The 19,894-nt window shown below is 43.6% G+C and overlaps 3 protein-coding genes across 4 annotated transcripts; all 3 read left to right on the forward strand.

The window, feature by feature from the left end:
• Nucleotides 1–554: 554 nt before the first annotated feature.
• Nucleotides 555–4,022, forward strand: LOC105021142 (retinol-binding protein 1-like). Its single transcript, XM_010888618.3, has 4 exons — nt 555–830; nt 1,369–1,547; nt 2,534–2,635; nt 3,429–4,022. Exons 1-4 carry the CDS (start codon nt 758–760, stop codon nt 3,477–3,479), a joined length of 405 nt encoding a protein of 134 aa, XP_010886920.2. The 5' UTR covers nt 555–757; the 3' UTR covers nt 3,480–4,022.
• Nucleotides 4,023–5,122: 1,100 nt separating this feature from the next.
• Nucleotides 5,123–7,271, forward strand: LOC105021141 (retinol-binding protein 2). Of its 2 annotated transcripts, none has more exons than XM_034291413.1 (4): nt 5,123–5,388; nt 6,233–6,411; nt 6,760–6,883; nt 7,064–7,271. In XM_034291413.1, the coding sequence occupies exons 1-3, from the start codon at nt 5,316–5,318 to the stop codon at nt 6,862–6,864; spliced, it is 357 nt and encodes a 118-aa protein (XP_034147304.1). In that variant the 5' UTR covers nt 5,123–5,315; the 3' UTR covers nt 6,865–6,883; nt 7,064–7,271. The 2 variants fall into 2 exon arrangements, with proteins under 2 accessions (XP_034147304.1, XP_010886919.2); XM_010888617.5 differs by having other exon boundaries at nt 5,157–5,388; nt 6,782–6,883.
• Nucleotides 7,272–8,629: 1,358 nt separating this feature from the next.
• copb2 (COPI coat complex subunit beta 2) lies at nt 8,630–17,991 on the forward strand. Its single transcript, XM_010888616.4, has 21 exons — nt 8,630–8,761; nt 9,453–9,590; nt 9,724–9,810; nt 10,305–10,431; nt 10,552–10,700; nt 11,453–11,599; nt 11,839–11,938; nt 12,562–12,704; nt 12,872–13,071; nt 13,299–13,409; nt 13,543–13,631; nt 13,827–13,933; nt 14,304–14,447; nt 14,586–14,716; nt 15,099–15,306; nt 15,468–15,578; nt 15,889–16,103; nt 16,418–16,694; nt 16,988–17,071; nt 17,327–17,491; nt 17,601–17,991. The coding sequence occupies exons 1-21, from the start codon at nt 8,759–8,761 to the stop codon at nt 17,694–17,696; spliced, it is 2,832 nt and encodes a 943-aa protein (XP_010886918.1). The 5' UTR covers nt 8,630–8,758; the 3' UTR covers nt 17,697–17,991.
• The last annotated feature ends 1,903 nt before the right edge of the window (nt 17,992–19,894 follow it).

The raw sequence follows: 19,894 nt of genomic DNA on the forward strand, positions 1-19,894 counted from the left end.
TGACACATCTATTGAAAGTGGGATATTACTAAACACCTGTTATGACATTTTTATTCATCACCTAGTATCCCTGTGTTGGCCATTGCCTGATGGCCATTGCAGTATAGAGGAACACGAGGTCTCTCAAATATCGCCTACTGGTAAAAAAGGAACCCGATTTACAGATTCAAACGAGAGAAAGAGCGGGAGAATGTCACCAGACAATCGTGGTACGTTATTAATACGTTATTAGTACTGTGTCTGACCACTGACCAACTCTGAACCACTAATCAGCATTTATTCGTAAGTAGCCTGTGAATTAAATATCATCCTTGAACAATTGTAGCAATATAAATTATTTTCTGCTTGTCCATCGGTTTCTCTATCTTTTCATTCTCCCTGCTGTTTGGCTTTACCTATGCGCCAGCAATTCGAGCCATGGGGCGAGGTTAATCAAATCCTAAAGAATATAACTTACCCTAATCCTAACTGATCTTAGCCATCTCCAAATAGCATGTGTTAATTGATAATTGGTTCATGCCTTTGCTCCAAACGCGCGGTTTGCGCAGGGATGCCTCGCATGTACTGGCTGTGAGGGGTGAAATGGCCTGGCGAATCAGCGACGGAGAAAAGGATGAGGGAGACTTCAAATATTTATTTTTTATTTACTAATAAGATAAGTAATCCGATTAAAGTGTGTATGGTTAAATGGGAGTTGTGTACAGACGCCCGGCATTCAATTGCAAGTAAACATATCGGATCCTGAAACATAGCCGAGATGCCAGTTGATCTGAATGGGTATTGGAAAATGATCTCCAATGACAACTTTGAGGAGTACATGAAAGCCCTCGGTAAGTTGTTCCCCAGTATTAATGGAAGAGAATATGTGAGGGAACGTTAAAGTGGGTGGTACTGATTGTTCTAGTCTCATCATCAGGACTATTTTGGTCAATGTTTACCTGGTTGAGCGAAAACATTCTGTCAATGCAGAAATGTCTGTATTCGAAGTTTAAAAGGGGTTTTGAAGTTTGTAATTTGATATTTCAGACCTACAAACAATGTAGATTTACAAAAATGTCATTCAGTATACTTAATTGTTAATTGAACAACTGTAATTGTTCGTATTTCCTGTTGATGCAGGATTATTTTCCTGCTGTAGTAAACTGGCTAAAATTTTGATCCTACATCTGCAGTTCAAAATAGGTGTGAGTGTAAAGAATGATATTCTATACAAAACATACTGACACAGAGGTTTACCAGTAACTTTGAATCATCTCCAAAAATCATTAAAAGCTCTGAATATTTTCTGAAGAAATATAAAAAATGGGCACTCGTCCTCAGTATTAATAGCTTTCCTATTTTCTTCTTGGGGACCCATCCATCACACAGATGTAAATGTTGCCATTAGAAAAATTGCCAACTTGTTGAAGCTCGACAAGGACATCATTCTCGATGGCGACCACGTGATCATTAAGACAATCAGTACATTCAAGAACTACAACATGGATTTTTATATTGGGAAGGAGTTTGAGGAGGACCTGTCTGGCGTCGATGACCGAAAATGCATGGTGAGTTACATTTACATTTTAGTCATTTAGCACACAACCGTGTCCAGAGTGACTTACAGTAATAAGTCCATACATTTCTAAAGAGCTAAGTGGAGATGTCGGCCAGCCAGGCAGAGATTCATATTGTCACATGGGTGTTGGAAAGGGGGAAGGAACAAGAATAGCTGAATATCATCTGCATAGCAGTGATAGGAAAGACCATGTGAGGATGTGACAGAGCTAAGAGCCTTAGTGTATAGAGGTAAGAGGACAGGGCCAAGAACTGAGCCTTGGGGAACACCAGTAGTAAGAGGCTGTGTAACAGACACCAATCCTCTTCACATCACCTGGTCGAAGCAGCCTGCCAGGTAGGAAGCAGAGCCTTAGATGCCCAGATCAGAGGGGGTGGAAAGTGGGACGGTTCACAAATATCCACGACAGCATGGTCCAGTTTAAACCGGTATAGGGTGAATGAGACAAAAGACGTAGAGGGGAGATGTTTAGTCTGGAGGTCAGAGACAAACTGCCCTAGTAAGCCAATGTAGACAGATTACTTTCCAAGCCCATAAGGAGCTCTCACGCGGTGCGCTGTTGGGAACACCATCAGGAAACTAAATCACCTGGGAGATGTTAACATTAATAACTATTCTTAGAGTTGAAGTAAGATTGGAATGTCGCAACAGACAGAGTGAATAATACAAGGTCGTTGTTGTGCATGGTTATGGCAATTGATTGTCACATGTTAACATGGATGTTTGGAAGATGCGGCTGGTCAGAGTGGTTGACCTTGCAATGGCTTCCTCTCTACAGTGTAGCTGGTGACCTCAAGAATGTGGCTGGAAGATCTCATTCACACTCTTTGGCAATTTGTCTTCTCCATCATGTAACAGTACATAGACCAACTGTTCAAAGTTCCAATGAGAAAGGTGTGTGTGGGTGTGTGTGTGTGAGAGAGTGAGAGATGACTCACTAGAATACATTACCGTGTCTCTCCTGTGTCCCTGTAGACCACTGTCTCCTGGGATGGGGACAAGCTGGTGTGTGTCCAGAAGGGAGAGAAGGAGGGCCGAGGCTGGACCCACTGGGTGGAGGGAGACCAGCTTCATCTGGTAAGAGTCTATTCAGGTCATTTCAATGACACCAGCTTCATCTGGTAAGAGTCTATTCAGGTCATTTCAATGACACCAGCTTCATCTGGTAAGAGTCTATTCATTGAGATCCTTTCAAAACATGTCTACTCCTTCAGTTCCAAATTTCCAATTTGTCACGACAGCTCTCAGATCATGTGATTTAAAAAATGTAAAAAATAATGAGATTTGGTTTCCGACTTTGGTAACCTAATAAGCATTTAAATGACGCAATAACCAAAGAAATCCTTCACCTCTCTAATGAACTCATACAGTACCCAAAGAAGATCTACTCTCCTCTACAATGACTACCCTACGCCAGCTCTCATTACTGTGTCATTTCAGATTTTTATTGCTATGGTTATTGTCATCAAAGCTAAATAAAAGGCATCTGACTGCCAGCTTATTTAGTCACAGTGATTCCAGCAGATGTTCATAATAAGAGGCCATAAAGTCATTCATCAGCAGAGTGGCTTTTTAATTCAGTTAAACCTCTGGGACCTTGAACAACGCTGCTCTCTGCTGGTTAGAAATATAACTGCAAGTACTGCAGTTGCTTTGCGTGTGATTATTCCCCATAGAGAAGATTGATTTACTGTAAGCATTATTGACGTCTTCAATGTTCAATGTCTTCACGGCTGTACCTAAATGAATAATTATAGAGGGTTTAGTTTTCTCTCTCTCTACTACAGCAAATAATTAATCAATTAGATTTATTTGAAATCCTGTTCATTCTCTGGATGGAACATCATTTTACCATCTGTACTCTCTGCAGGAGCTGAGGGTTTGTGGGGTCGTTTGCAAGCAGGTCTTTCAGAAAATCTAAACAAACAGTGGTACAACAGAAGGACACAGACACCACCCATGACTGTAAAGGAGAACTGCCAAATTCACTCATCCATCCGTTCATCCATCCATTTAGTCAACCAGCTTTCCTGAAGTCCATCCAACCTTTCAGATGTATTTCCACCCAGACTGCTGCCTTTCTTCACCAAAGTCAGAGTGTCCCCAACAGGGCTGATGGACAACTAAGGGAAATGACTGGGTCCATCACCACTGATCAGAATGTTGTAGGTTCTCATTTACTTTGTAGGAAGTTGTGGTAGGTGTTTTCCGATTTAGTGCCTGAAAATATCTGATGCTGGACTTATCATAACTGGAGGTGAACTTGACCGGCAGGAAGGAAGACTTTAAGCCCACTAACTTCTGGCCCCAGTGAGACGCAACATGAGAGAAACTGTGAAATTATTCATACTAACAAATTGTGATGCTAAGCTGTGGGGTTTTTTTTCAGGATGCGTAAAGGAATGGAAAATAAATGTGTGTTTAAAAGGATATATTAAAATACATACTGTACATAGATGTAAAAAATTACTAAATAAAAGGAAGAAAAACTAAATCTGAAAAGGTTTCACTATTATTGAGATTTTTGGGAACTTTTAAATAATTTAAATCACAGCTGATGTCGCTTTGTATCAGAAAGGTCTACTCAAACCTTTCCTTATTGAAAAAGGGATTTTGAAAGACAGGTGTCCTGAACTAGAAAAGTGGTAGACAAGGTGTTTTCATTCCTAAACAGTAAAACCCAATACATTCACCAATACCCTCAAATAAAAGCTTAATTTAACCTCATAGTAATATTTGATTACATACTATTATCTAATTACACCAAAAGTCACAGCTTGTGAAGTATAGAGCCAAATAAAGACAAATAAACAACATGTCAAATAAAAGAGAAACGCCCTGTAGGTCTACTCCAATGAAATCTGGTGAATATCCTGACAGATACTTCCTTTATATTAATTTGTACAATTGTGATGATTAAGCATTCTCAACATGTAATTAATTTCACCTCCTAAACATGTAACTCAGCGATTAAAACTGTCTGGGAGTTTTCAGCAGCTTCTGAGAACTCCCAGTTACCCTTCACACTCTACCCCAGTTCTCTGCCAAAGGCACTACTTCTCTGCCATGGAAACATCAGCATGACAATGAATACAAACATAAAGGAAAGCTTGAAGTATTACATTACTTTGAGGCAATGGCAAATATTCTACAGTTGAGATGAGGAAAGTAAAAAAAAAAGGGAAAAGTCATTTTGATCGATTTCTCACTGGCGTGGACAATATTGGAGTGGTGATAGGTATGATGTGAAATTATTGGTTGTAGGTGTAGTAGTAGTAGTAGCAGTAGTAGTAGTAGCTTAATCATAGAACCCAGTACCAAATATCACATGTTTAGTAACTGTGGTAGATACAGCACAACTACAAGAACAGGATCACGTGTCTTACTCAAACTGGTGTGCTTTCTATAGGCAGATATTGGGTTTGCACATTTTGAACATGCTCAAAGTTCAATAACCTGATGCCTTGTTTGAGCAGAATAAATACAAGAATGCAAGAGAGAAAAAATGCAATGCCTGTGTGTGTATTTGATTCTGTGTATGATTCTGTGTGTGTGAGTGATTGTGTGTATGATTCTGTGTGTGTGTGTGTGTGTGTGTGTGAGTGATTGTGTGATTCTGGGTGAGTGAGGGAACAACGTAGGCCATGGCTTTAATACTTTTTTAACAGTTCTCTGCCCTCAGCTTGGGCAGCTATATAAACACGTGGACACTGAGCACCTCAGCATTGTGGTTCAGCCCAAAGTTCACAGAGCCAACATGCAGGCGGACTTCAATGGCACCTGGGAGTTGGTGAGCAATGACAACTTTGAGGGGTACATGAAGGCACTAAGTAAGACTTTGTTCATCTATATGGATCTCTGCAGTATCATTTATATACCGTGTAACTAATGTATAGTAGTTATAAAACTGTAAGTGCATTGTTTGCTCTGAACATTTCTGAAATTCTATTACCGTTTTATATAGATGGTAATGCAATTGTTCATAAAATAGAGAAATAAATAGATTATGTCATCTAAAAATAATAGGGGTAATTGTATTGGCACACCATAAGATTCCTCCCACAAATATAATAAAATATGTAATGGGATCCCATATTGCTACCATTCTGTGACTACAAAAAGCTTGTGCTCCACGAAACTGTTTGTTTTGATTGTGTTTAAGATGCATTTCTTCCCAATGGAAATATATTGTTAAATAATGTAATTGCCATTTTGGAGTCACTTTTAGTATAAATGGCAGTACTTTTCAACACTTTTCTGTTCATATACATTTCATATAGATATTTTTAAGATTACTAATGCTACCATCTCCACTTCAATAAGAAACAAAAATAATTAATACATTTTGTATTTGAAATTGTTAACTAAAATAGTGTATTTACATTGATTTATGTGAAGGACTGACCTGACTAAGACAGCTAAGATGACTGACTGGTGGTTTCAAGCACTCTCAATGGACAGTAGCATAATCAACTGACATCAGCAAAATATGTAATATGTACAGTGGTGCAATATTTCGTCCTGGTATGTTGCTTTAGCCTACATTTTACATAGAGCTGAACATTTATGAACCTAATTTATAAAGTTTTGCAGCTCTAGACACATTCTGCCTTTTTATTTACATGTATAATATTCTTATGTTACATGTCATTTATATTAAACTGTTCACCACAGACATCGACTTTGCTACACGTAAAATCGCAGTGCATCTGGCCCAGACCAAAGTGATCATTCAGGATGGAGACAAATTTGAAATCAACACTTATAGCACCTTCAGAAACTATGAGCTGATGTTCACTTTGGGTGTGGAGTTTGAGGAGCACACGAAAGGACTGGACAACAGGGTGGTCAAGGTAGGACAAGAGGCCTTTTTTGGATGCTTTTACATTTCACCTGTTCTCGGATGTGTGTTATCGCCGGACTGATCTAACTTTTTGCTGGAACAGGTGTTAGCGAGGACTCTCTACAATGTCATGCCCAGTCTCAAAAGTGTTTACTTTAAAGAATAATCAAAGGGAAAATATTTATAATACACCTAAAAGTGATATGTCTAGTTAACTTACCGGTGTCATTTTAACATGATTACCGTTTCCTACTTGATTAATTAAGCGATTATTGTCCCTCCTCAGGCCTCAGATGAAAGCATTTTCCGTTTTGTGTTGGAAGCATGCCTTCATTAATTGTCGGCAATAATCATGTAGATTTGTGACTTAATCTTGACAGGCTCTTGTGCTTTGGGAGGGGGCAAAACTAGTGTGTACCCAGAAGGGGGAAAAGGCCAACCGCGGATGGAAGCACTGGATTGACGGAGACAAACTGTACCTGGTGGGTGCAATTATAGATAACAGAACACTAGATAGGCTGATGTAATAGAGCCCCTATACATCCGAATGAAGCAACTATAAGTCCTATCTATGCTAACTATAAGGCGTAGCGTGGTGACGCCGGGCGGGGATGCCAGCTGTTGTAAAGAAATGTTACGTTAGATTTCTTCTCTTCTCCCAGGAGCTGAAGTGCGAGGACAACGTCTGCGTGCAGGTCTTCAAGAGAAAACAATAGGAGCCTCATCTGTATATGCTTTACTGGATTATATTAATTCCCTATTTCATACCATGTTTCCATATTAAACGATTGTTGCCATTTAAACCTGTCATATTGTTGCAAACTCATAACACAACAACCTCCGAATAAAGAATTGATTATTGTACTTTCATCTAACGATTGGGATTTGATTTAATTTTTTTTATGTATTTTTATTCAGATTTTTTTAATGCTACTTTTACAATGAAAATAGAATTCCAGTAATTGTATAGTGTAGACTATCGCTGAAGGAACATGGGTGACATGGGATCTAGCAAACTCATAATTTACATTTGGATATTGTTCCAGACCAGCGGAAAACTGCACCGTAAAGCCATAAATTGTATGAGTCGAAGACGAGCACAAGGTGTAGTGGAGCTCACTCTGTCTATCGCCTCAGCCCACCACTCCAGTGTTAATGAAACACACAACTCCCGCTGCCAATCAGACTTAATTTTAGCAGTGGAGTGTTTGTCCAACAACACAATGCACAGATTGACCTGGCTGAGAAAGTATTGCTTTTTACCGAGGTAATAGCGGAAACCATCCCAGGATTAGCTAGGCGGTGGGGCAGGCAAGACAGAAAATTGGAAGGACACACAATGCCCCATTTGAAGGTAACGGAAAAGGTGAGATAGCGATAAAGAGTATTTAGGGGCCTGGGTTGGGAAAACTAGGGGGAAAAATCAATGTACATTAAAGTCTTGGAAGGTCTTAATAAATTGTCTTGTCCATTGGGAGAAAGCATAATATATTAGGAAAGAGATGGAATAAATTACTTTTATCAATAAGACCCATAGAGGATGAAAATTAAAAATGCAGTCGAAAGTCGTACCAGGTGGTAAGTACTACCGATTTTGTTAGTCAGAGCATGCAAAGATACATACACGTACTACAAGTGCGCCACCTACTGCCCTGTCTCCCTCGTAGCCTCGTGACATCATATCTGCAACTCGGTTATCGATGATACGAAGCTCTTCTGCTTTCATTTCACAATGCAGCTCTGCCATTTGTCAATAACGATGGCAAAAAGCAAAACGTGTAGTTGCAGCCAAAAATAAGTGAAATAAAACTGACATACACAGTTTGACTTCACTCAACTTAAAACTACGCTGAGATGTTTGTTTTTTTAGTCTTGTCCTTACAGGGGTTTTTGCCATACGTAGGCTAATATGCGACCCTGTTATGGATATAAACGCGTCTGTTATGCTTTCTGCCCTGGACTGACAACAATCTTACAAAGACACCTACTCTCCCGGCCTTTTGGCCATAGCGATGTTTTTATCATAAAAAGTCTGAATATTCTTGTAAACTGCAGAAACAATAAAAAATGTAGAATTTCTTAAACATGTATATGTCGTACGTGTATGTACGGTACGCATATTATATGTTTTCAATAGTGTAACAACGTTCAGACAATCAAAGCACCATGTACAACAGGGAAAATATGCCACGACCAAAACGACCCTCCTAATGGCACGTCATCGTTTCCCATCGTACACACTTTCAGGAAGTTTAACGGGTTCCACGTCACTCGACAGTCCGTCCAGAGAAAAAGCTACACCGACTGGAACTATTCACAATTCCGTCACATTGAAAGATACAACTTGGGGATAAAACATGGTAAGATAAGGGCACAATGATACATAAATCTAGTCTGAATTGCAATATTTTGCATGCGACTAAACTGTCTGTGTAAAGCCGGTGCGGTGATGATTGAGAAAGACTAGCGATGCTAATTTCGCTAGCTAGCTAAACAAACTAGCTAGGCCTGTTTTGGGCTATCTATCTTACATGTTAGCCGCTTAGTTCTGTTCGTATTTGTCTACGCCATTTTTAACCAATTATTAATTAGGAAGACAACTTAGAAACACCAACTAACTACTGTAACGACTATAACACTACTAGTTAATATTACAAAGATCATGCGAAGTTCGGTAGGTAGCTACTGTAACTGTACAGGTTAGCCAGCGGTTCTTCACGTTAAGAATGATCGTCTTGTCCTTGGAGTATTTAAAAAGATACCAATCGGAGCAAAGCAGTTAGATAACCTACTAGCAATTATTTGTACGTTTTCTAAGTTCTGCGTGCGAATACGTTTTTTATGGTATGCTACTTTGCCCAGCTAACTATTGCATGTGATAATTACGTTGTATTGATCGTGTGTATTAGAAAATGTAATAACTATCAGTGGAAATATTGCTTAACGTTAACTTAGTTGGCAAAGCAAACTGTCTACAATCAGATAAATACGTTGCTCACTGCTGTGTTAAGTAATTGCTATTGACCAAACACCATGTAATCTGTCTCGCAGCCTCTCAGGCTGGACATCAAACGGAAGCTGACTGCCCGGTCGGATCGCGTGAAGAGCGTGGACCTTCACCCGACCGAGCCGTGGATGCTGGCCAGTCTATACAATGGTAGTGTCTGCGTCTGGAACCACGAAACACAGGTAGACACGCACACATACACACCGTTTCTGTTTAGTATTGATTACCATGTAGATAGCCTAAACAGTTCTGAAATTGAACTTGTTGTATACAATGACAATGTCAGATTTGTGTATGTGAACATCTCCTTTTAAGACCTTGGTGAAGACTTTTGAGGTGTGTGACCTCCCAGTGAGAGCTTCAAAGTTTGTAGCCAGGAAGAACTGGGTCATAACCGGAGCGGTGAGTGATACTATTTGAAATTCTGGAAAAAGTTGTGATGATAAAAAAAGTTAGACCTTCTGATAGATGCTCTGTGTTATCAGCCACAACTGTCACAAATGTAGACTAGAATAGATACTGCTTGTTTTGTTTTTATAGTGTGGACCTAAACAGTGAACTGTAACCTTTCTTAGAGGGAAGCTCACTAGACTTACCTCACACCCCATTGGAGATTCATTAGGGGATGGTCTCTTGTCTTAACCTGTCACGTTCAAGGAGATTCTGGCAGTCTAGTTACCTACAAATATTTTTGTTTGCTGTATATCATATTTTATTTTTTTTTTTAAGGGATATTTTAGTCTACAGTGCCTACAGCAGTACATGTATTGTATCACTTACGCATTGGGTGCTATGTTACCAAGGAAGGGAAGCACTTGGTTCTTTAACACTAGCTACCTGTGCGCATAAATTGCTCTGCTGGCATGGTCATATGTCTTTCTCACCTGTCACTGTAGGACGACATGCAGATTCGTGTGTTCAACTACAACACACTGGAGAGGGTCCACATGTTTGAGGCCCACTCTGACTACATCCGCTGTATCGCCGTCCATCCTACCCAGCCCTACATTCTCACCAGCAGCGGTAGGCCCGCCGCCAGCTGATCTCTCACCAGTCCTACTTTTCCATACGCATGTGTCAAATGCCCTCAGACTAAGTTGCCACCATGAGCGTGCTACTAACTCACTGTGTGTCTGCATCCAGACGACATGCTGATCAAACTGTGGGACTGGGAGAAGAAGTGGTCTTGCAGTCAGGTGTTCGAAGGCCACACCCACTACGTCATGCAGATAGTCATCAACCCTAAAGACAACAACCAGTTTGCCAGCGCCTCTCTGGACAGAACCATCAAGGTAACAGCCGAATGTGTGTCTGGGTTTGTGATGTCATGTCTGTGAATGTAGCGAGTGGTTGACTGACAGGTCGTCTGTCCTATAACATGTCTGTGAATGTAGCGAGTGGTTGACTGACAGGTCGTCTGTCCTATAACATGTCTGTGAATGTAGCGAGTGGTTGACTGGCACATCATCTGTCCCATAACATGTCTGTGAATGTAGCGAGTGGTTGACTGGCACATCCTCTGTCCCATAACTTATCTGAGAATGTAGCGAGTGGTTGACTGGCACATCCTCTGTCCCATAACATGTCTGTGAATGTAGCGAGTGGTTGACTGACAGGTCGTCTGTCCTATAACATGTCTGTGAATGTAGCGAGTGGTTGACTGGCACATCGTCTGTCCCATAACATGTCTGTGAATGTAGCGAGTGGTTGACTGGCACCTCGTCTGTACCATAACATGTCTGTGAATGTAGGGAGTGGTTGACTGACAGGTCGTCTGTCCCATAACATGTCTGTGAATGTAGCGAGTGGTTGACTGGCACATCCCCTGTCCCATAACATGTCTGTGAATGTAGCGAGTGGTTGACTGGCACATCCTCTGTCCCATAACTTATCTGAGAATGTAGCGAGTGGTTGACTGGCACATCCTCTGTCCCATAACATGTCTGTGAATGTAGCGAGTGGTTGACTGACAGGTCGTCTGTCCCATAACATGTCTGTGAATGTAGCGAGGGGTTGACTGACAGGTTGACCTGACTTATCACAGGTGTGGCAGCTGGGCTCCTCCTCGCCTAACTTTACTCTGGAGGGCCACGAGAAAGGAGTCAACTGCATCGACTATTACAGTGGAGGGGACAAGCCCTACCTCATCTCAGGAGCCGACGACCGCCTGGTCAAGATCTGGGACTACCAGGTAACACGGCGGTGTGATGAAACCTCCTGGCCCTAACAAGCAGTGACAGCCATCCTCTGCAGATGTTGATGTATGTGTAGCTAGGCATGGCTGAATGCTGTGTAAGTCTGTCTGAAATGAATGCAGATACATTGAAAAAGCAGGCCTTTCACTGCTACTTTACTGAGGCTGAACGTTGTCCTGTCCCAGGAGTGATTCGTCTGCAGTAGATGATCTCACTCTCTCTCCCCCCTCTCCAGAATAAGACGTGTGTGCAGACCTTAGAGGGACACGCCCAGAATGTGTCATGTGTCAGCTTTCACCCAGAGCTGCCTATCATCATCACAGGGTCAGAGGACGGTGAGGAACTGATAGACCTACATGTCAGTCATAAGGCCACCAGAATGCCTGACCTTATTCACACTACATCAGATTCTGATCCTCTGAAGGTTCTGTTCTGGCCCTATTTAGACACTACATCAGATTCTGATCCTCTGAAGGTTCTGTTCTGGCCCTATTTAGACACTACATCAGATTCTGATCCTCTGAAGGTTCTGTTCTGGCCCTATTTAGACACTACATCAGATTCTGATCCTCTGAAGGTTCTGTTCTGGCCCTATTTAGACACTACATCAGATTCTGATCCTCTGAAGGTTCTGTTCTGGCCCTATTTAGACACTACATCAGATTCTGATCCTCTGAAGGTTCTGTTCTGGCCCTATTTAGACACTACATCAGATTCTGATCCAGTGGAAGGTTCTGTTCTGGCCCTATTTAGACACTACATCAGATTCTGATCCTCTGATGGGTCTGTTGCTGTTGTTGGGCATGCTGAGGGCTGCGTGTTCACACCAATGTATACCATTATGTTTCATGTTTTCACATGAATGTACAGTTTATATAGTCACACAAAAACATGCTCTTGGACACACACACACACACACAGGGTTCTGAAAATGAAAGGAGGACGCGTGTTTCCACAGGCACTGTGCGTATCTGGCACTCCAGTACATATCGCCTGGAGAGCACGTTGAACTACGGCATGGAGCGTGTCTGGTGTGTGTGTGGCCTGAGGGGGTCCAACAATGTCGCCCTGGGTTACGATGAAGGCAGTATCATCATCAAGGTGTGGAACACAAACCTCCATTGGAATGTTTTTGTGCATGACCTTCATTCTGAAATGGCCCCGTTTGCGTGCATCGCAAACGTAGCCTTTAAAAGTACCTTTCTTTGTTGAAACTGCTTTCGGCGCCTTCACTGAAAGCCTCTCGTCTGTCCCCCCGTGCGCTGCAGCTGGGCCGTGAGGAGCCGGCCATGTCCATGGACACCAACGGAAAGATCATCTGGGCCAAGCATTCGGAAGTGCAGCAGGCCAACCTGAAGGCCATGGGCGACACAGAGATCAAAGACGGAGAAAGGCTTCCGCTGGCCGTCAAGGACATGGGCAGCTGTGAGATCTACCCCCAGACCATCCAGCATAACCCAAATGGGCGGTCAGTCTGCCCTGCCCCTTTTCAGTCATTAAGTGAACCTTTCATGTGTCTCGCACTGACGCGTTACTGTTTTTGCGCGTCACACGTTCAAAGGCAAAGTAGTCTTCAGATGTTATAAATACATCCTTAGGAATAAACTTGTCTTCCTCCGGACAAGCTTTTAGTCTGCTGAAAATATGTACGTTTTCTGTGGCCCCTCTTGAATCTGTGTGTGTGTTTGTTGTCAGGTTTGTGGTGGTGTGTGGAGACGGCGAATACATCATCTACACCGCTATGGCACTGAGGAACAAGAGCTTCGGCTCTGCGCAGGAGTTTGTCTGGGCCCACGACTCCTCAGAGTAAGTCAGCTCGCCTCAAATGTTAATTCACCGAAAGGTTCTATATCGTAATATTAACTATTCAAAGGTGTTACGTCATGATGGATGATTCCTGTCTATCACTCACCATTGTCCATGATTTGTTTCTTCACAGATATGCCATTAGGGAAAGCAACAGTGTGGTCAAAATCTTTAAGAACTTCAAGGAGAAGAAGTCTTTCAAGCCAGACTTTGGTGCTGAAGGTAAATGGAGTTGGTCATACTGTGGGAACGTAGTTATGGCAGTTTTTGTGGAACATGGCAGGCAGCTGAACTTCATGCCTCACACATTTTAGTTTTGCCTCTAATTGGACAACTCAGTTAATTTCTGTAAAAAAGAGAGGCCTTCGTCTTCTTGTCATTGCTTAATACGTTCCTGGTGTCAATGCATTCCTACAGGTATCTATGGAGGTTTCTTGCTGGGTGTCAGGTCGGTGAATGGTCTGGCCTTCTATGACTGGGAGAATACAGAGTTGATCCGCCGAATCGAGATCCAGCCCAAACACGTGGGTACTGCTGTTCAGAACATCTACCAGAATGTGTTCTGGAGCAACCGGCCATTTGCATGTGTCTTTGACCGTTGAGGATTGATTGTCCACCCAGTCATTTGTTGATGGAGATGTTCACACGACAGTTTCCATTTCAATGCCATGATGAAATCTATAGTTGTAGCATAGGAGAAACACTTCTTCCTCTGTCTGTAAATCCTCTGTTAAGAGATAAACGCTATGTCTTCCTCTGTCTGTAAATCCTCTGTTCAGAAACGCTATGTCTTCGTCTGTCTGTAAATCTTCTGGTCAGAGGTAAACGCTATGTCTTCGGCTGTCTGTAAATCTTCTGGTCAGAGATCGACATTGCGTCTTTATCCGTCTGTAGATCTTCTGGTCAGACTCGGGTGAGTTGGTGTGTATTGCCACAGAGGAATCCTTCTTCATCCTGCGATACCTGTCGGAGAAAGTCGCAGCCTCCCAAGAGAACAATGAGGGTGTGACGGAGGATGGCATCGAAGACGCCTTTGAGGTGTGTGTTTAACCGGCTGGTACTCTGCTACCATACAGGCCAAGCTTATGGGTGAGACCGAACCTAGCAGAGGTCCCTAGACAACATGGCACCATTCCTCGTCCTCAGTCTGTCAGCCATTTTGTCTTGGTCCCTCAGGTCCAAGGGGAGATCCAGGAGGTGGTGAAGACGGGTCTCTGGGTGGGAGACTGCTTCATCTACACCAGCTCCGTCAACAGACTCAACTACTTTGTGGGCGGAGAGATCGTAACAATCGCTCACTTGGACAGGTATTTATTTGGGGGGGGGGGGGGCAAATCTGGTGTGCTTTTCTTACTATTGAATATGACTTGGGTGTAAGATATTCTCACTGAAGTCAGTACTAGAGGGGCTGTTTCCTTGAGTCTGACTCGTTGAGTTTTCCAGTTACTGATAAGGCCCAGTCCTAGACTAGACGAATCATCCTACTAAAAATATCTTCCTCCGTTTAGCACGCTTTTCAGTCTCTAACCAGGTAAAACCCTTGGCCAAAACCTCCATCTTCAAGTGTTTCCTTTTTTAAATCCCTGAAATCTCCCCGGGTCGGTGCTGTGAATCAGCATGGGTTCTCAGTGAATTCACCTGGTGAAATAACGGTAAATAACCAGTCTGTCGGTCTGTTTCCGTCCGCAGGACCATGTACTTGCTGGGCTACATCCCCAAGGACGACCGCCTGTACCTGGGCGACAAGGAGCTCAACATAGTCAGCTACTCCCTGCTGGTGTCCGTGCTGGAGTACCAGACGGCTGTGATGCGCCGGGACTTCGGCATGGCCGACAAAGTGCTGCCCACCATCCCCAAGGAGCAGAGGACACGTGTGGCCCACTTCCTGGAGAAACAGGTCAGAAACCTCTGGGGTGGTGGCCTCAGGGCCTTCTGTCGGCAGGCTACAGCACGTTAGCAATTCTGCATTATTTATTTCCTCATGGTGGCTGTGTTGAAAGAACTGACTCTGTGCAGCGTCTTAATGTGTTGACTGGCATGTCCTTGTTGACGGTGCAGGGCTTCAAGCAGCAGGCTCTGGCCGTGTCATCTGACTCGGAGCACAGGTTTGAGCTGGCCCTGCAGCTGGGGGAGCTAAAGATCGCCTATCAGCTGGCCGTGGAGGCAGAGGTGAGACCCGCGTTACCAGGCTATAAGGAGGCATGACTGTGAGAGTTCAAACGCCAATACGCTCAGTCAGTTATTTAGCACTGAAGACTGTAGTGCCTTACGGTTTAAAATCTAGTCAGTCATCCTCTGAATGGAAGATGTACTCAATCAAATGGTTAAACTAGTTTACCCAGGCGCCTCGTCACTAAACAACGATTACCGTAACCTGATACGAGGATTCAACTCGGTGAGCTCTCGTGTTGACGGTGGAACGTGTGTGTGTATATAAAACGGCATAACATCAGAACATCACTGTTGTCTCGGCCGCCAGTCGGAGCAGAAGTGGAAGCAGCTGGCTGAGCTGGCCATCAGCAAGTGTCAGTTCAGCCTGGCCCAGGAGTGCCTCCACCACGCCCAGGACTACGGCGGGCTGCTGCTGCTCGCCACCGCCTCGGGCAACGCCGCTATGGTCGGCAAGCTGGCCGAGGGCGCGGAGCGGGACGGCAAGAACAACGTGGCCTTCATGACCTACTTCCTGCAGGGGAAGTGAGTAAGGGGGCGGGATGGGGAGGGGGTGGGGTTCCAATCGGTGGGCTCGGGACCGGCTCCCTTTGTGTGAACTTGAAAACGAACAGCCCAACATCTGTCATTGGTTGGACGTTATTGAAGGAAGTTGCATGGCTGGCTATTGCTCTGGTGGAATCGTGCCTTCTTATTGTAGCGGTCATTAATCTGCTGTTGGATTCCTATGATCTACTTGTACATATGGAGTTAATACCTGTGTTTTGGACTTTTCTCTGACTCTAGTCTTCTGTCGGTCGGTCTCTGTTTTCTGGTCTTCTCTGTCTGTCCGTCTACAGACTGGATCACTGTTTGGAGCTGCTGATTCGGACCAACCGGCTTCCAGAGGCGGCCTTCCTGGCCCGCACCTACCTGCCCAGCCAGGTGTCTCGGGTGGTGAAGCTGTGGAGGGAGAGCCTGGCCAAGGTCAACCAGAAGGCAGCCGAGTCGCTGGCCGACCCCACGGAGTACGAGAACCTGTTCCCCGGGCTAAGGGAGGCATTTGTCGCCGAGCAGTTCCTGCGGGAAACCTGCCTGGGGAGCTCACGGCCAGCCACCGACTACCCTCTGATCACAGTGAGTGGCTGAGGTTGCCCCTCGCCGGGCATAGAAATTCCGGCTTTAAAGTCTCTAAATGGAATGCTACGGCTGTGGACGTGAATGGATTTATGCTAGTTGTATGTTCTGAATTAGGGTGGGAAAGGTTGTTTCCTTGCAAAGGAATAAAATAATTGTAAACCTGAGCACGACAGCAGCTATGAATGTGTAAACACCGGAGGGGTCCGGCTCCACTGTGTCGTCCGGTCCATCTCTCTCTCTCTTTGCTCGCTGATGCACAACACCCCGTCTGGTCTCTTCTCCCCACCCAGCCCAATGAAGAACGGAGTATACTGGAAGAGGCCGCCGGCTACCAACCCAAAGGGGCTCCCTTGTCACACGCTGCGCCCGTGCTGGTGAGTCAGACTCTTTGGCCCGTCCTCCACCCACAGAGGATGTGGCGGCTGGCTTAACGGTTTGGTCGTTCTAGATCCACTCCGTCGATAGGTTTCTGATACCACACACCTGGCAAATAGAAAGCACAGTTACTCACTTATAGAAGCCCTCACACAAATTGCTGACGCAAAAAATCAATCAATCACAAAATAGTCCCAATCATGGCGTGTGTTCCTGCTTGTGAAGTGTCATGTCTGTGCCTTGTCTACCGGCAGGCTGAAGACGGCAGAGAGGAGGAGGCGGCGGCGGCTTCAGGCATCACAGCAACATTGTTGGCGCCCGTGGCCGTGTCCGTAACCCCAAAAATGCCCGAACCTGAGGTGGAGGAAGAGGAGGACGAGGACGAGAGCCCTGGCTCATCTAAGGCACAGAAGGACAAGGTAAGCGACCGGCGCCTCTGGGGGAGGCACAACAGAAGGACAAATGATGTACTGTGGCCGGGGACAGATCTAGATGAGTGTGTTGTAAGCCATGTGTCTACTCCCCCAGGTCTTGGATGATCTCGAAGACGACCTGGACAACATGGAGCTGGACGACATCGACACCACAGACGTCAACCTGGACGACGACTTCTTAGATGACTGAGGCCCCCCTATAATTCACACTATGGATTTATTTAAGAGACCAAACCCCCTTTTTGTATTTGTACTCAACATGTCCTGTTAGCCCTGCAGTGTTTGGAAGGAGTAGGTTATCATGATTACCAGATAATGGAAAGACAGCGATTTAGTCTTTTTATGCTTTTTTTTTTTTTTTTAAACTTCATCCAGGAACTTGACTTCACTAACTGTCTGGGTATTGATCTATACATTTACTAATATGTGTAAAATGGCAGATCACTTATCATTCATTCAAATAAATTACAATTGCTGAACATGTATGTCCAACACTGACTGTATTTATTAGATGCTAGTTTTTTAACTGAATTTTGAAATGTTTCCCATGAGCACTGTGTTCTGTTTTCAGAAGTCTTTATTTACATGGAAAATATGTAGTCCTTATCAATGATGCAGCGCCCCTCCTGGGCTTTCAGTGTAATTTTGTAAATGGCAGATATCTGGGAAAAACCCTCATTGATGCAAATTTTGTCAAAAGCGAACCAGGGTTCCTGAGGTTTACAGGTGCTGGTCATAAAATTTGAATATCATCAAAAAGTTGATTTATTTCAGTAATTCCATTCAAAAAGTGAAACTTGTATATTATTCATTCATTACACACAGACTGATATATTTCAAATGTTTATTTATTTTAATTGCGATGATTATAACTGACAACGAATGAAAATCCCAAATTAAGTATCTCAGAAAATTAGAATATTACTTAAGACCAATAAAAAAAATTTTTTTTTTAATGTTGGCCAACTGAAAAATATGAACATGAAAAGTATGAGCATGTACAGCACTCAATACTTAGTTGGGGCTCCTTTTGCCTGAATTACTGCAGCAATGCGGCGTGGCATGGAGTCGATCAGGCGTGGCACTGCTCAGGTGTTATGAGAGCCCAGGTTGCTCTGATAGTGGCCTTCAGCTCTTCTGCATTGTTGGGTCTGGCGATACGCATCTTCCTCTTCACAATGCCCCACAGATTTTCTATAGGGTTAAGGTAAGGCAAGTTTGCTGGCCAATTAAGAACAGGGATACCATGGTCCTTAAACCCAGGTACTGGTATCTTTGGCACTGTGTGCAGGTGCCAAGTCCTGTTGGAAAATGAAATCTGCATCTCAAGTTGTACAGCAGCAGGAAGCATGAAGTGCTCTAAAACTTCCTGGTAGACGGCTGCGTTGACCTTGGACCTCAGAAAACACAGTGGACCAACACCAGCAGATGACATGGCAACCCAAACCATCACTGACTGTGGAAACTTTACACTGGACTTCAAGCAACATGGATTCTGTGCCTCTCCTCTCTTCCTCTAGACTCTGGGACCTTTATTTCCAAAGGAAATGCAAAATTTACTTTCATCAGAGAACATAACTCAGCAGCAGTCCAGTCCTTTTTGTCTATAGCCCAGGCAAGACACTTCTGACTCTGTGTCTTGTTCAAGAGTGGCTTGACACAAAGAATGCGACAGCTGAAACCCATGTCTTGCATACGTCTGTGCGTGGTGGTTCTTGAAGCACTGACTCCAGCTGCAGTCCACTCTTTGTGAATCTCCCCCACATTTTTGAATGGGTTTTGTCACAATCCTCTCCAGGGTGCGGTTATCCCTATTACTTGTACACTTTTCTCTACCACATCTTTTCCTTCCCTTCGCCTCTCTATTAATGTGCTTGGACACACCTCTTTAGCTGTGACCTTTTGTGTCTTGCCCTCCTTGTGCAAGGTGTCAATGGTCGTCTTCCCCATGATTGTGTTGCCTACAGAACTAGACTGAGAGACCATTTAAAGGCCTTTGCAGGTGTTTTGGGTTAATTAGCTGATTAGAGTGTGGCACCAGGTGTCTTCAATATTGAACCTTTTCACAATATTCACATTTTCTGAGATACTGAATTTGGGTTTTTCATTAGTTGTCAGTTATAATCATCAAAATTAAAAGAAACACTTGAAATATATCAGTCTGTGTGGAATGAATGTATGCATTATACAAGTTTCACTTTTTGAATGGAATTACTGAAATAAATCCACTATTTGATGATATTCAAATTTTATGACCAGCACCTGTATATATAATCTTGTATGGGTTAGCTAAACTGATCCCGGAGCAATGTAGGAAAATGTCATCAAACAGATCAAGCGTTCTAAATTCTACACTTTTACGTCATTTTTAAGTCAGAGCTGCATAAG

This window comes from Esox lucius, chromosome 3 (assembly GCF_011004845.1).
Source record: "Esox lucius isolate fEsoLuc1 chromosome 3, fEsoLuc1.pri, whole genome shotgun sequence".
Classification (NCBI taxonomy): domain Eukaryota; kingdom Metazoa; phylum Chordata; class Actinopteri; order Esociformes; family Esocidae; genus Esox; species Esox lucius.

Excerpts from the sequence above, each read along its gene's own strand:
- LOC105021141 (XM_010888617.5), top strand. The coding sequence starts at position 5,316 with ATGCAGGCGGACTTCAATGGCACCTGGGAGTTGGTGAGCAATGACAAC. Across the intron at positions 5,389-6,232 it reads GGGGTACATGAAGGCACTAA|ACATCGACTTTGCTACACGT; the intron begins GTAAGACTTTGT and ends TGTTCACCACAG. Across the intron at positions 6,884-7,063 it reads ACGGAGACAAACTGTACCTG|GAGCTGAAGTGCGAGGACAA; the intron begins GTGGGTGCAATT and ends CTCTTCTCCCAG.
- LOC105021142 (XM_010888618.3), top strand. The coding sequence starts at position 758 with ATGCCAGTTGATCTGAATGGGTATTGGAAAATGATCTCCAATGACAAC. Across the intron at positions 1,548-2,533 it reads TCGATGACCGAAAATGCATG|ACCACTGTCTCCTGGGATGG; the intron begins GTGAGTTACATT and ends GTGTCCCTGTAG. Across the intron at positions 2,636-3,428 it reads AGGGAGACCAGCTTCATCTG|GAGCTGAGGGTTTGTGGGGT; the intron begins GTAAGAGTCTAT and ends TACTCTCTGCAG.
- copb2 (XM_010888616.4), top strand. Across the intron at positions 13,934-14,303 it reads TCGAGATCCAGCCCAAACAC|ATCTTCTGGTCAGACTCGGG; the intron begins GTGGGTACTGCT and ends ATCCGTCTGTAG. Across the intron at positions 16,104-16,417 it reads ACCTACTTCCTGCAGGGGAA|ACTGGATCACTGTTTGGAGC; the intron begins GTGAGTAAGGGG and ends GTCCGTCTACAG.